This window comes from Camelus bactrianus, chromosome 11 (genome assembly GCF_048773025.1).
Source record: "Camelus bactrianus isolate YW-2024 breed Bactrian camel chromosome 11, ASM4877302v1, whole genome shotgun sequence".
In the NCBI taxonomy this organism is placed as follows: domain Eukaryota; kingdom Metazoa; phylum Chordata; class Mammalia; order Artiodactyla; family Camelidae; genus Camelus; species Camelus bactrianus.
This window is the reverse complement of record NC_133549.1, coordinates 74,056,549-74,070,937: the sequence shown is the minus strand read 5'-3', so window position 1 is coordinate 74,070,937 and position 14,389 is coordinate 74,056,549. Positions and strand designations below refer to the sequence as shown.

General features: G+C 52.1%; 1 protein-coding gene across 1 annotated transcript in view; it reads right to left on the bottom strand.

Moving 5' to 3' along the window:
• SH2D4B (SH2 domain containing 4B) overlaps positions 1 to 9,841 on the bottom strand; it is an 83,854-nt gene extending 74,013 nt beyond the window's left edge. Inside the window, exon 1 of the mRNA XM_010963097.3 lies at positions 7,510 to 9,841. Within this exon, the coding sequence (XP_010961399.2) occupies positions 7,510 to 7,693 (184 nt within the window). The 5' untranslated portion in view covers positions 7,694 to 9,841. The remainder of the gene's footprint in view (positions 1 to 7,509) is intronic.
• Between the last annotated feature and the right edge of the window lie 4,548 nt (positions 9,842 to 14,389).

The window sequence follows — 14,389 nt, the reverse complement described above, 5'->3', positions numbered from 1 at the left end:
AAGCCCAGTCACCAGCACTGCTGCCCCACCTTTCTGTCTGCCATGTGGGGGCAAACCGGGCTGAGGAGGCAGAAAGTGGGGCCCCACCAAGGTCAAGTCCACACACCTGGGCCGAGCATCAATGGCATGGAAGACCCACGTGGGGTCTCACAGTCCAGGCGGGTGGAGTAGTCTGGCCCCCAGCCCCTCTCTCCATGACCTAAGCCACCCGTGGAATGCAAACCATTCATACACACACAGAGAAAAAACACACACAGCTCTCAGAGATTCCTAGGGTTTTTTTGCCCTGGTCGGGGTCCCACGCCCAGCTGCACAGTCATGACCAGGGTGGTCCCAGGCCATACCCTGTGCCTCCAACTGTCAGCAGATCACAGCAATTCCCCAAAGACAAGTCCTCCCACCCACATTAATGACCATCTTTGCTTCACCCATAGGAAGCTTATCAGCATCCCAACCACCAAGGATCGCCTTTTACAGCAGTTTCCTCCAATGTATCCTAAGAAGCAAAACCACACAAGGGGCAGTGACTTGACGGACTCAGTAAAGTCCCACCCCGACCTTCATCCCTGAGACTCCAAAAAACTGAGGTTGGAGAGGCAGTGATGGAGCCGGTCCTATAGCCAGGGTTTCGTGGTGGAGCACACAGGAAGAGGCTGCACGAGGTCCAAGGGCACCTGCCATCAGAGGCAGATGTGTGGGGAGGGGGGTGAGGAAAGGAAGGAGGTGAACAGGACTTGGTGGCAGGAGCTTTCCCACCTGCTGAAGCTTTTTGAACCCTCCCAACCACTGTTACTCCCACTGCACAGGTGATGTTCCAAGGTCACTCCAGTGGAACCAAGATGACAATCCAGGGGACCTGATTCCATTCCACCATGCTAGAGGCATGCTGAAAATAGCAAACACAACCAAAGGGTCTGTAACACTGTCATTTCCCACGCTGGAGCCCCTCAGGAAATGAGCTAGTGGAACATCACTTCGGGTGTGGGAGTCTGGAAGACGGGGCAGGATCTGGAGAGCTGCAGGGCCTAGCCACAGGCGGTGGGCGCTAGGCCACGTCTCTGGGGTCAGGTAGACAGCCCCGTATCATCAGATACACTACTTCTCATGACGTTCTTCTTGCCTAATGTCAGGGCTCCGGCAGGGAAGCTTGCCGCATCCACCCCCACTGCTCATCTGCTGCCTTCACTGGTCCCTCAGACCCACACTCAGCCCCAGTTTACCAACTACCTTCGCACAGGGGACTTTTTACCTCTTGTCTGCCCTGCACAGGACTCTGGACACCCTCCTCCACCGCCAAACACCTTTTTTTCTCTCCTTATTACATATATTCCCTGAAAAAGATCAACCATTCTCCCTCCCCACAGAATTAGTCTTTGAATATTTGCTGTGGACTGGAAACATTTTCTTAATAAAAGGAATGAGGAAGTACTGGTGGATAATCCAACACTGTGTGAAACCAGGGGGAGATTCTGTCAGTGGCGTCCCCCACCCTCCCCCCAATGGCACTGTCCTAGAAGCACTGTTCCCAGCGCCCAGGAAAGGGACCATGAGCAACAGCTCCAAAGAGCTACGGCCCAGAAATCCAGGCCATCCATGCCTCCGATTCCCCAGCATTCCACACAGTCAAGACAATCCAAGTGGATCTATCAGAAAATTGTTGGAACTCACAGAAGAATTCCAAACGGGAGTTGAAGAAAATCAGCATGCCCAGATCAGGGGTGTCCCACCACACTGTGACAGCAAGAACAGGGCTGGTTCAGGAGACAGCTTCAAACGTGGATTTCCCTTGATGTTTAATGACGCCCATGTGACGTGCAGAGAATCCTAACAGCGAGGGGTGTGCTGCTGGGTGGGCCAAATCGCTTGCACAAGGGGGCAAGGGGGGAATAAAATATTTATCACTTCCCCTCAGAGGGAAAAAGGTGAGGAGCAAGGAGCACCAAGTGGAGATCATGTCCAAGTAATTATTGTTACTATGATTTGATTATGAGACTACAATCAGCATAAGAAAAAAAGGTCTTGAAAGATAAATAAGTAAACAAAATCAATCCAAAATTCTTGATTATACCAACAAAATCATGGAGAGGGCTATTAAAATATCCTTAAGTGTCTCACCTTCTGTAGATAATGTTTCACTCTTGATAAAGAAAATGAGCTCGAGAATATTTTTTAAATCAGTTTTTAAATGACATATGCTATTTAATATACATTTTTCAACAGACTTCCTTAAAACAAAATGGCATCAGTGGGTGGTGGGTATAGTTCAGTGGTACAGTGTGTGCTTGGCGTGCCCGAGGTCCTGGGTTCAATCCCCAGTGCCTCCGTAAAAGGGGAAAATTTTTTTTAATTTAATTTAATTAAAAAAATTTTTTTAATTTAGAAAAAAAGGGTAACAAAAGGTAGGGGGAAGAAAAGATCCAGGCAAAGCACACTGAGCAGATGCAAAGGAAAAAAAAGAGCATTGGTCAAACTAAAATCTAAGACAAAATCCTAAAACAAGAAATGAAAAGGAAATGAATAGTAAGTATGCAGCAAAAAAGTGACAGAATTGTCGTTACTTAGATATTATAGATTGTATCTCAGCTTCCACAGCGTCTTCCAGAACACAAGTATATGGGATTTTTATACCTTTACTGAAGATTTCCAAGGTCTAGGGGAGGGGTCCTTCTGCACAGCTCACAGCCTTTGACTCAAGAAAGAAATCCTTTAACACCTGCCTCTTCCATCACGCCCCTCTGGCACAGCTCGCATGCAAGGGTCTTAGCAGTTACTCACCCGCAGCCGCTGCCAACCTTATCCATAAGCTTTGTTCCAGATGCTGGGATGGGAAAATGCAGAAACATCCACCGTCTCACGGCACTTTCAGGCTAATGGAGGAGACGGACCATAAACAAGCAAACAGATACATTTGAAAAAGAAGAAGGAGGAGGAGGAGGAGGCAAATCCATAGAGACAGGAAGCAGATGAGTGGTTGCTGGGGGCTGCAGGGAGGAGGGGATGGGGAGCGACTACCTAATGGGTACACGGTTTCCTTTGGGGGTGATGACAGTGATAGAGGTGGGGGCTGCACAGCATTTGAACGGACTAAATGTCACTGAACTGCACACCTTAAAATAGTTAAAATGGTCAATTTTATGTTGTGTGTATTCTATCACAAGAAAAGAGAAAAAGATACTTCCAGATGTGGTAAGTGTGATGAAGAAAATCAGGCGGGGTGTCCTAAGAGGGAGGCTGGGGTGGGGTCCTTGAGAGTGGTGCTCAGTGGAGAGCTCAACACTGAACTGAGAGATGAAGGCGGGGAGGGACCAGACTCACAGGGACTTGGGAAAAGAACATTCCACACAGAGGGACACGAATGAGTGGAAATTAGGTCAGAGACTGGGCAGAGGCCCGTGACAAGCATTTGTGTTTCTTTGCGTGCAGTGGAAGCCACTGAGGCAGGGAGATGCATGAGCTAATTACGGCGTTAAAAGGGCACTTTGGCTGCTCTGTGGAGAAAGGTTGTAGGGCGTGAGGCAGGGGGACCACTGAGAACATGGGAGCATTGGCAATGTGGGCAGGAAGTACAGGTTCCCATGACACACTGAGGCCAGGAGGGCCCAGGTCCAGCAGGTGAGGTTGCCACGGTTACTGGACAGCTCCCAGGAAACAGAGAGAAGGCAGATGCCCAGTGAGAAGGACTGAGTCACACAGCTTTCACGACAGCGTGGGCCAGGCCCACCTGGGCACCGAGTCCAGGGCACACGTGCAGCGGCCGTGGCTGAAAGCTGAGGGACGGGATGCTAGGGAGGGCGTCTCCAGCCCCAGGTCAGGGCTGCTTGTGGGAGCGGCACAGGCTGGGCGGGCAGAGAGAGGTGGGCCCAGCAGGCAGGAGCAGCCTCTTGACCCCAGCTGTGGGGAATGGGAGCAGTGGGGGCTGGACAGCTGGACTCAGAGCCCTCCAGAGGCTGGACTGGGGTGGCCAGTGGGCCAGCGCAAGCGGGATGCAGGGATTCCAGCGGAGAGCTGGCTGTGCAGGTAACAATAAGGCACCTCCGTGAGGCTACAAGTTTGGTTTGCTGCGTGGCGGGTGTCAGCCATGGTAAAGGAGAAAGCAGGAAGGAGGGTGGGGAGAGAGGTCTGGTTCCTAAGCAAAGGAGGTCTAGATGGATAGGAGATGGTCACGGAGGAATCGGTTTAACACTGACAGAAACTGCCAATCATGGCAGAACTGACAAGACCATGTGGGGAAGCTTGCTGGCTCACAGCAGCAGTGTGAACACGTGTCCTGTGTCCCAGGTGACACCCAGCTCCAGCTCCAAGACACTGGGATGACCGGGCAAGCAGAGACGGGGCCGGGAGGTTGTGAAGGCTGCAGCTCCTTACACGGGGTGTGGGTTCCTGCGGTGACAAAGGGCACTGAGACGGGAAGGGACTGAAAATGGCACAGTAAGGCTGGCGGGGCGTGGCTTAAATCTTGCAGGGACATAATGTGATAAGGTGATAACATGCCTTCCCAGAGTCTCAACACACCACAAAAATCCCGTCAGACATCAAATTTTATCGGAAATGTAACAAACAGCAAACACAATGGCAGATGGGAAAACAACATAAGCTGAGGGTCTGTATCTTCCACATCAGGGCAGAAGCCCAGAAGCTTCTCAGCAAAGTATAAAGCGAAAACAGAAAGACATGCGCACATGGTCAGGGGATTGAGGTGTGCCCAGCCGTGGGGTCATCGTTCACCCCAGCTTACTTCTGTGGACCCCAAACATGTGTCTGAGGATCAGTACAACCCCTGAGGGTCCTGTAAACTGGAAGAATCCGTATCACCAGCATTGACTCCCTCCCTCTGCAGGCACAACTGAAAAGCAGAGACGTTCTCAGGGACAAGGCACACCCTGTCCTACCTGAGCCCTAGGGATAGTGAGTGAGGGCAGGCTGCTTGGGGCTGGGAAGCGTCCTGATCAGAAGAGACGAGGGAGGTCTCAGGGGACGAGCAGGACTGGGCCGATGGGCCGGAGGATTTAATGTTATTCCAGGCTGACCAGCACTGAGTGAGCTGTGCTCAGGGATCCCAAAGGGGTGGCACACACGTCAACAGGATACAGCAGATGCTTCCTTCAGGATAAACTGGAGGGAGGGAGGCAAGAGCTGGGAAGGGAGCACCTGTGAAAGTAAGGAAGAGAGAAGCTCTGGCCGATGGAGCCTGTCTCCACACACACCGCTTTGCCCCGGAGCTCGCGCCTGACTCTCCAGGTGGCTGGGTCCCTGGGATCAGTTGGTAGGTCACTTTCAAGAGCCAGCGCTCTGTCCCGTTCACCCAAGTCAGCACTTAGTAATGTGGACGAAGGGAATGAATGAGTGAATAAATGAATGAACAAATGAATGTGTGCATAGATCATCAACTGAACTGAAGTCCTAAGTTCAGAAATGAATGAATAGAAAAACATCAGTCAGTGGACCAAGGCCAAAGTCACAGGATGGGTATCCCGTCTCCATTTGTAGCAGCTATGTAACTTCGGGTGGACTGCATCACTTCTGAGAGCCTAGGCTTCCTTACCCGGGACAGGGCCACAGAGCTAGGGGGCACTCAGTGAGGGCAGGCATCTGATACACGGAAAGGTCACAGACCAGGTCGGGGGCTGCTGCAACTCTCCATCCTGATCCCAGGATGGGAAGTGGGCACTGGGCATCCTGGACCCTTATCCAGAAGCCCTTCAGCCTCTGGGGCTGAGCCCATCCCCCAGAGCATCCCCGCGGTCTGTTCCACAGCAGGACCGAAGCAAAAAGCTGAGATCTGAGCAGGATCCTAACCTGGAAGACACACATTCCTCCGTGTGCTTCCTCCTCTCCTCCATTCTTTATAAATCAGAAAATTAATTATCTGGAAAAAGAGTCTTCTGCACCAGAAACCCAAACCAGCTTAATGTATAATTTATACGTGAAAATGTAGATGTCAATGTGTGACAGATCGCTATAAAAATATTTTTGCAGTTAAAGCTTTAGGCACCCGTCTTCCTTCCAGAAGAGCCACCGTACAGATGACAGGAGGCCCCAGGGTTCGGGCCGGCGGGGACAGGAAAGGCAGCCTGCCATTTTCACCATAAGTGACGCAGCTGCCAGCGCAGCCCCAGCCTTGGCACTGCCACGTGCAGCCAAGTCACAGCTCTGCCCCCTTAGGGTCCTGCTGTGTCTCATTCAAAGCAGGATTTAACACTGCGCAGCTCCGAGCTAGACCCAAGGATGGAACACAGAATGGATGACTGTCTCACACTCCCGTGGCTTTGAGTCTCCTGGCAGAGCCAGGCAAGCAGATGGTGAATGATACTGACAGTGTGGCAAGTACTAGGGCAGGGAGGGGACCCACATGCCAAGCAAGGAGCCACTGAGGAGCAAGTACTTCCCTGTGCCAGAAGCATCCCCAAGAGACTCTAAGAGGCAGGGTTCACTCCTGCAGGAGTATGTCAGGAGGATGAAGGTGGGAGAATATACCCAATGGGAAGAACCATGCATGTAAAGACAGTGGTCAGATCAAGATGTCCAGATGGGGGCAAGGGTGGCCTGTGGCACACGGCTGGGGCTGTCTAGCAGTGAGCCTGGGGTGGAGAGAGCGATCCAGGTCACCAAGGGGGTCTGTACGTCCAGGCCAGAATCAGGACTTTGTCCTTGATTGAAAACTTAAAAACAGATCAAGTCTACACTTCGCTCTTGGTGAACAGTATGGAGGCCAAGAGGGGGTTGTGGACAGCAAGTGAGGCAGAAGATGAACAGGCTTTGCAAACTGTTAAGTGCAGCGTCCACATGAAGTACCCTCCCCCGCAGGATGCGGAGTCCTGCTCCAAGCCTCCAGCCCGACTGCTTCAGGTGCGCCCTCACTCGCAGGTGCCCCAGTCCTCGGGCCTGACTGGCATGTCACCACATGAACGTAGGTCGGGCCCTCGCTTCTGGTCTGCAGTTGCTGTTGTCACTGGAGCTGGTCACCCTTAGTGCCGGACTTTCCCTGACACCCTCTCTCCTGATGACTCGAGCACAACCTAAAGCATGCTCTCACACGGGGACAGGGAGGAGGGGCACAGGGCACCGTGCTGGCCCGAGCTGAGGACTGCCGTGCTGTGCACATAAGGGAGGGAGGAACTGCGTGTCTTTATTGCACCCCGGCCCTCTCTGTCCAGAGCCACCAGCAAGTGTCAAGAACATGGCTTCTCCCCCACCAGGCAGTCACCAACAGTGTCTGAGCACCATCTGAGATCTCGATGGTGTCTTCCCAGAACCTGGACCTCCCACAACAAGACACAGCAAGTCCCCGTGCCCCAATGCCATTAGGAAGCCCCCTCTGCAGGCCTACAGACCCTGTCAAAAGATAGACGCCCAGGTTAATGGGACGGGATGCTCACAGAACAAGGGTTTCAAGCCCCCAGCTCACATCACACCAGCGCCCATTTTAAAGAAGAACACAACCTGACATCAACAACTTTCCACCTCCTGGGAGGCCAGGGGTCAGCCCCTTGGTGACTCCCAGCCACATACCTCGCTTGACCTTCGGGGGCCTGAGGCCCTCAACCTGGGCCAGGGCCTCCCAGGCTTCACGCTCCCTCCAGCGCCTCAGCTGCTCCTCTCGCATTTTGTAGAAGAGGATGTGCTTCTGCACATCGCTGAGCTCGGCGAGGAGCTCGGGGTCGATGTACATGTCGTGCAGGATCTGCTGCAGCATCGTGCCACCGGGATGCACACGCCAGGCCACTCCTCACCCCTGGCTCCTCACGCCAGGGCCACTCCCAGAGTCCCCTCTCCGTGCAGCATCGTCACTCTGCCTCAGCTCCCAGCCAGCGACACACTCATCTCCCGTGCCCTGGACAGCAGCAGGGACCAGGCAGCGGGAAGTAAAGAGGCAGCTGGGACCCGCAACGGGGATCCAGCACCAAGAGCAATCTAGTCCTTCTGGTGGGTCACCGAGCACCACATCCCAGCAGAGCCTGTGTCCTGACTGCCCCTGGGCTCTGGGACAATGGGAGCATCCAAGCACTCAGTTCTGCAGGGCGATGCCCAGGCCCAGCCCTGCCGGGCCCAGCAGGTGTCGAGTGATCTGTTAGTGGAAGGTAACTATGACACCAGCTGTATCGATGACACTGCCCCGGCCAACCGGGAACTGATCTGTCCTCCACAGGTAAGAGGAGGAGGGGGAGGAAGCTTCGCCTATTAATTCCATGTCTCTTGAGCCAAAGTCGAACAGGCCAGAGGAGCCAGCCAGGAGCTTCTATGCTGCTCAGCCTCTCACTCTACCTGCTCCATCACTGCCAACCTTCCTCTTTTCCAGGACATCAGGCTACTGAGGTAATGCTTCTAACTGCCTTGGAGGAGAAAATAGCTCTCCTTCTCTCTGTGTTGCAGCCAAGGAAGAAAACAAAATGGAATTGGTAGGGACACCTGAAGGCACTTTATCTAGGAATTTAAGGACATGAAGGAGGCAGACATCCTCTCCCTTTTCCCTATAGTGAGGTTCTAAAGTTACTCATGTGCTGGCAGATTCACCCCCAATTTGGGGTCATTTTTGGTCGTTGCTGATGTCTTCGGTGTTGCAAGTATCCAGAGAGCACCGCAAAGAAAGCAGGAAAGTGTGGCTCCTCTGTCCTCCCCACGACCTGACCTGAAGGCCTAGACAGAGCCCATGTTGCTTCCTATTTGGAGGGAACCCACCTCTCTTTTGACCGTGAGGGGGGTAGGTGCTGCTCATGCTGAGACCCAAAGCTCACCCAAGCAGGTGCTTAGAGCTCCTCCCAGCTGCCCTTTTATGAAGACAAGGAAACTGGGGTTCAGAGAAGGTAAGCAACTTGCCTACCACCACCCAATCGATAGGCTGCCACCCTGGGACTCCATCCAAATTTCAGATTTGACATCCACTGGATACTATGACTCTTTGGATGTTTTGCAGCCCCACCAGGAGAAAACAAATGGGGTTTGGCACTGTGACCTCACTGGACGAGTGACTCTCATCTCTGCTTCCCTCTCTGTGAGGACCAAAGGTGGATCAGGCAGCCAAGAGTGATGGAGACCAGGTGTGAGTGGGCGCTCTTCTCCTGCAGGGACAACGCACCACAGGAAGGATTGAGCGGCTTCAGATGAGTTTTAAGGCCACAGGATCAAACAGAAGTGTGGAGGGCAAGGCTGGCCCTCCCCCAGGTCCGGCTGGCTTGTCCCCATGTGACCCAGACCTTGGAGCCTCCACGCGTTGGCTCCAGCCATGCAGCGCTGGCCCTGGACTCCTACCCGTCCTCTTCTCTTCTCCCACCAGACCTTCCAGTGACTGACCCCACCTGGCCTCCTGGCTCCCGCAGTTTCTTAGACGGAGGCCTTCCCCAGCCTCCTCCCGCCTCCAACACAGCTCTTAACGTCCTTGTCCTCACTGTGGCTGGGTGGGAGCAGGCGTCCGGAGAAGAGACGGACGAAGAGGGCACGAAAGGAGTGTAGCCTTCCACTGGCCGCTTCTTTCTTTCTGGGTCCCCCAGACGCCTACAAGAAGGGAGCGGAGAGCCCCTCACCTCCCCCGTACGGAGCGGCGGGAATGGGCAGACTGCCGTGGGCGTCAGGTCCAGTCCTCTGGCCGAGAGGCGATGGTGTCACCCTTGCGAAGGTGACACTGTCGAGAGAGGGTGAGTGGCGGCCAGATGCGAACCACCCCGGTAGCGCCCCGTTTTGTGCTGCAGCAGGCGGAGCGGCCCCTGGCAAGCCCAGGTCAGTGGGGCAGGAGGCCCAGCGCGGAGCGCAGCGGAGGGGCAGGCTGGATGCGGTTTCCGGGAAGACACGCTCTGGCTGGCGCGGCTGGGAGCTGCCCTGCCCGGTTGGGCGCCACCTCTGGCCTGGCGTCTGCTTGCCAGCTGCCCCCCTCCTACCGAGGAAGCCGCTCGGCCCGGCCTAGAGCGCCCCCTGGTGGCCGATCGGAGCAGGAGCGTCTCCTGCACCTGGGCGAGCGGGCCCAGCAGTAACGCAGCGGCGGCCACGCGCGCCATCATCTGGGTGGAGGAGGACCCCTTCGGGCACCCAGCGCCGATGCAGTGGGGACACAGAGGCGGTCAGCATCCAGGGGCAAGGGCCACACAGATGAAAGGAGCCCACGGCAAGGGGGCCCAGAGGTAATCAGACAGGGTTTTCTGCCGCCTTCCACCTGGTTTTATTTTGTTTTCATTTTTTTTGTTACAGCAAAGTGTGTCACAGCTCAGTTGCCACAGCAACCTGAATCTGGGGGACAGATCTGGATCTGGGGAACAGACCACTCGGAGGATTGGAAAACTCGGGTTTATGATACCACGAAGCCCAGAAGAGTTAACACTTCAAGCTCTGGACCCCATCTGCAGGTTTACACAGGCTTTTTATAGGCTGCCAGTCTAGACTTTGCAACATCATATGCAAATAAAGTATAACAAAGTTGACTAATTAGGAATGAGCTTTGTAGAAATGGACCAATCAGGAGTGATAGAAATTGACCAATCAGGAGTGAGCTCCATGCAAATAAGGGGCTACAAATGGCCCAATCAGGAGTTAGCTCAGGGACCCAATAGAATCTTAGGAGTAAGTTCTGCTTTCCTAAAAGCAAGCTGTTACAGAGGCAAAAAGTGAGATAATGCCGGTGGGCCAGGGAACCAGATGGTGCTGGCAGGAGACTGATGGCCCTGCCTGGGGGTCCTGCTGGTCTTTTTCATGGGGCTTCCCACCTCACTTTGGCCGATTTGATGTTTTTAACTTTGCATGTTAACACACTTGCCCCTGGGGGCAGGAGGTGTTGCACGCAATGTTGTTGCAAGCTACTGGAAACCACCTGAATGGTCCTCAGTGGGTTGGGGGCTGCCCAGTAAGGAAAACTAACACTTGTCACAGAGCTTGGAGTCTGTCTGCTTTGGCCAGGGAAAATGTCCACGGTGGAAAAATGAAAAGGCCACATGCAGAATATTGGGTACTGTGCAATCCATATTAAAAATTCTATGTTTAATTATTTTTGTATAGACAAAGGAAAAAAATTTGGAAGAACACACACATGATTTCTTGCTTTCTTCCTGGAAATGGGAGGGAGACCACTTTAGACAATTCTGTATTGCTTTGTACAGTGGATAAGGTATGTAATTCATGTGACTGAAATAAAATGTATTTTAGAGGTTTTAAAATGTGACCACAAAAAATTGGCCTCTGGAGGTCAGTGCTGGTGGGGCAGGATGTACACAGCCTTGTCCACACGGACGCCCACCCCCAGAGAGGGACGTGCAGGCAAAGCCAGACATAAGGTGTAGCCAGGAAGGCTAGAACTTGTGCTCCCTGGAAGGCAAGGTGGAGTGATAGCCAGAGAACCCCATTATTTTGTCTCCGGCAGCCCTGAGCACAACAGTCACCATGTTAAGATGGGCTGCTGGAAGCCCCCCCCTTACATCCCACCCACCTCCCTGGCACATAGTCACTTGGGGGAGTTGGTCCCAAGAGCACATTTAAAATCTTACCTGGTCTCAGTTTTAGGATCCAAGGGCTCAGTGAAAGTCTAGAGGAATTTCTGCTTTGTCACCAGTTAAGCTCCAGTGAAAAATCAGGGCCATAAAAATCAATCGTGTCCCTGTATGAGTGCAACCAACCGCTACTTAGAAAATACAATGTGAAAGAGATCCTCGTTCACAATAGTAACCAGCTATGAAATATAGGAACAAATTTAACAAACAATATGTGGACCTATATGAAGACAAGTAAAAATCCTCTGGTATAAAATTTTTTTCTTAATTTTCAAAGAGAAAATTAGTAGACATATTATAATGAGGATAATTATCAGACTGTACCCTTGGAGGATTTCCCCAAAGAGTCTTCCTGTTCCAGATGGCAACCAGGAAAATAAGTTTTGGAGTGAGCCCTCTTGACATAGATCTTGTAACTAAGTAGCCTTTTGAACTCTTCATAGTATTTATGAACTCTCCAGGGGTAAGTGTGTGTGTGTGTAGGAAAAAAATAGAAGCTATTGGCCACTTAAAAAAAAATACAATAAAAGTCCTCCCTGAGAGCATCCCTAGGATTTAAGTTAGTATAGGGACACACCATGTCATGATCAGAAAGACCTAATACTGCAAAACGTTCAGTTCACCTCTGTGCTAGTTTCAAGACGCTTCCCAATGAGCCCCGCCTCCCGGTATTCCTGACCTTGTTAACGCCTCTCACACATGTCAGGGTTGGTCTGTGCGATCAGTAGGGTCGGCCAGTGATGGTCTGTCACTTTTGAGATTAGGTTATAAAAGACTTTCCTGCTTCCACCTCGGGTTCCCTCTCTCTCTCCTTCTCTCATCATTCACTCATGGGAAAGCCACGTGTTGAGGAACTGAAGCCTCCTACCAACAGTTACACGAGCGAGGCTGGCCGAGGATGTAGTCAGGTGAGACTGCAGCCCCTGCCAACAGTTTCACTGCCACCTTACCAGAGACCCTGAGTCAGAATCACCCAGTGAAGATGTTCCTAGAGTCCTGACCCTCAGAAAGGATGTGACATGTAGAAGTGCTGTTTTAAGCTGCTAAACCTTGGAGTAATGTGTGATGCAGCAATACATAACTAATACAATCTTGGGTAATTCATACATTTAATACAGTTTCAAGACAATCCTGAAATTTACTTGGGATATGGAGGAGAGACTTGATAAAACGGTTCCCAGGGTAGCCAAAAGAATGAACAGATGAGAACAGCCTAGAAAACCCTGAGGACCACTGAACTCCATACCGCCGGTATTCAGACTTCTAAAACAGACATTTCAGTTCTGACACAAAAACAGGTAGAATGATGTGAGAAAGCCCAGACACTGATCCAAATACATATGCAGTTATTTAGTATGTGGTCAAAATGACCGTTAGTAACAGGGGAGGAAGAATGGATATTTGCCCATTTAGCAGGTGGATGATTAGCTAGATCCTTGCCCATTACCTGTGATTCTCCCAGGATAGCCCTCAGGGGTCATGACCTTGGGGGTTCTGTGGCATACGTTAGAATAATTAGTACATCATGAGTCATAACTGTGGAAATTTCAAAATTACTGATGGGTGCAGTAAAGGGGGTTTAGATTAATCAATCATGGCCTGTCTATAGGATGAAATACTATACAGCCATTAGAATTGATGCTGAGAGTATCTGTTGGCATATAAGTGTACTCATGATGTATTACTAGGGGGGACAGCCTGTGTAGTATAATCCTGGCTTTACATATTGGGAAAAAGACTATTTTCACCCCATTGCCTTCTAAGGAGAGTAAGCAGGTCCTATTAAAAGGAAAGACCCGTGAACTTCCGGAAACCTTGCTAGGTTTGGATACGCACATTTGGGGAGGCCAAGCTGGGGTAAGCTGAGTTGCCCCATACATAACTCAGGACTGAAAATCAGGGTTCCTGAGCCCAGAGATGGCAGGGGACAAAGCAAGGGAGCCAGCCACACACCCAACGCTATGGGCCACCCTGCCCCGAATCTCCATCAAAATGATTTCAGTCACAAAACACTTGCTGTGAGATTTCTTATTTACAAAATAAAAATCCAATTCTGCCAGGACTGAGGAGAGAGAAAAAGGGGTCACTAAGGGACACAGGAGTGCCAAGAATTAGCAGAGTTCGTGGGGAGGACTTGGGGCCTCGCAGGATCCGAGTACTTCTACAGGGTGAGGACACCCACCCTGATATTTGTAAACAAAAAGACAACAGCACAGACACACGTTTGATTACAGCTTCAGAGCCCAGGGTTGCAGCCGGCCAGGCCCTTCCTCCTGAGCAATGTTTCTCAAGCAATCAGGGCGCTGCTCTGCTCCGGGCTTTTGTCAGCATAGGATGGATGAGGTAAGTGATGTCAGTCACAGGGCCAGGCTCAGAGTAGGTGCCAGTGGGAGTTGTTCCTGCTCCTCAATCTGGAGCCGGGTTCCTCACTAACTTGGTGAATCAGTATATTAGGCAGGTGGGTATTGGTAGCTAATCCTGTGTCCCCAGCAAGCTTCCCCAGACTACTGGTTTAAAGGGGAAAAGTCCTGAGACCCACACAGGCACGTAACTCAGGACTGGGACTGCTATACAAATACCAGGAGAAACTGGCTGATTTTGCCACAACAGTTCTAACATGGGGCTGCTGGCATGCGTCTCCCGGCATGGGACGGGGTCTGCGTGCTGCAGAGGAGAAAGGGCCAACATGCAGAGAGGGGGGAGACGCTGCTGGAGAGAAGCGCCCCGCAGTGTGAAGTCCGTTCCAGCCCCCAAGGCCCTGACTCCTCTCTGTGACCGTCCCACCGTTCCTCCTTGTCATAAGAGTCTCCTTCTGCTCAGCTTTGTATGAGTTAAGGTCATTGCCACCAGTGCGTCCTGACCAGGACAGTGGCTTGGCTCTCTCTCCATTTGTCCTGCCAAGGACGCTGCAAAGGTAGATAAGT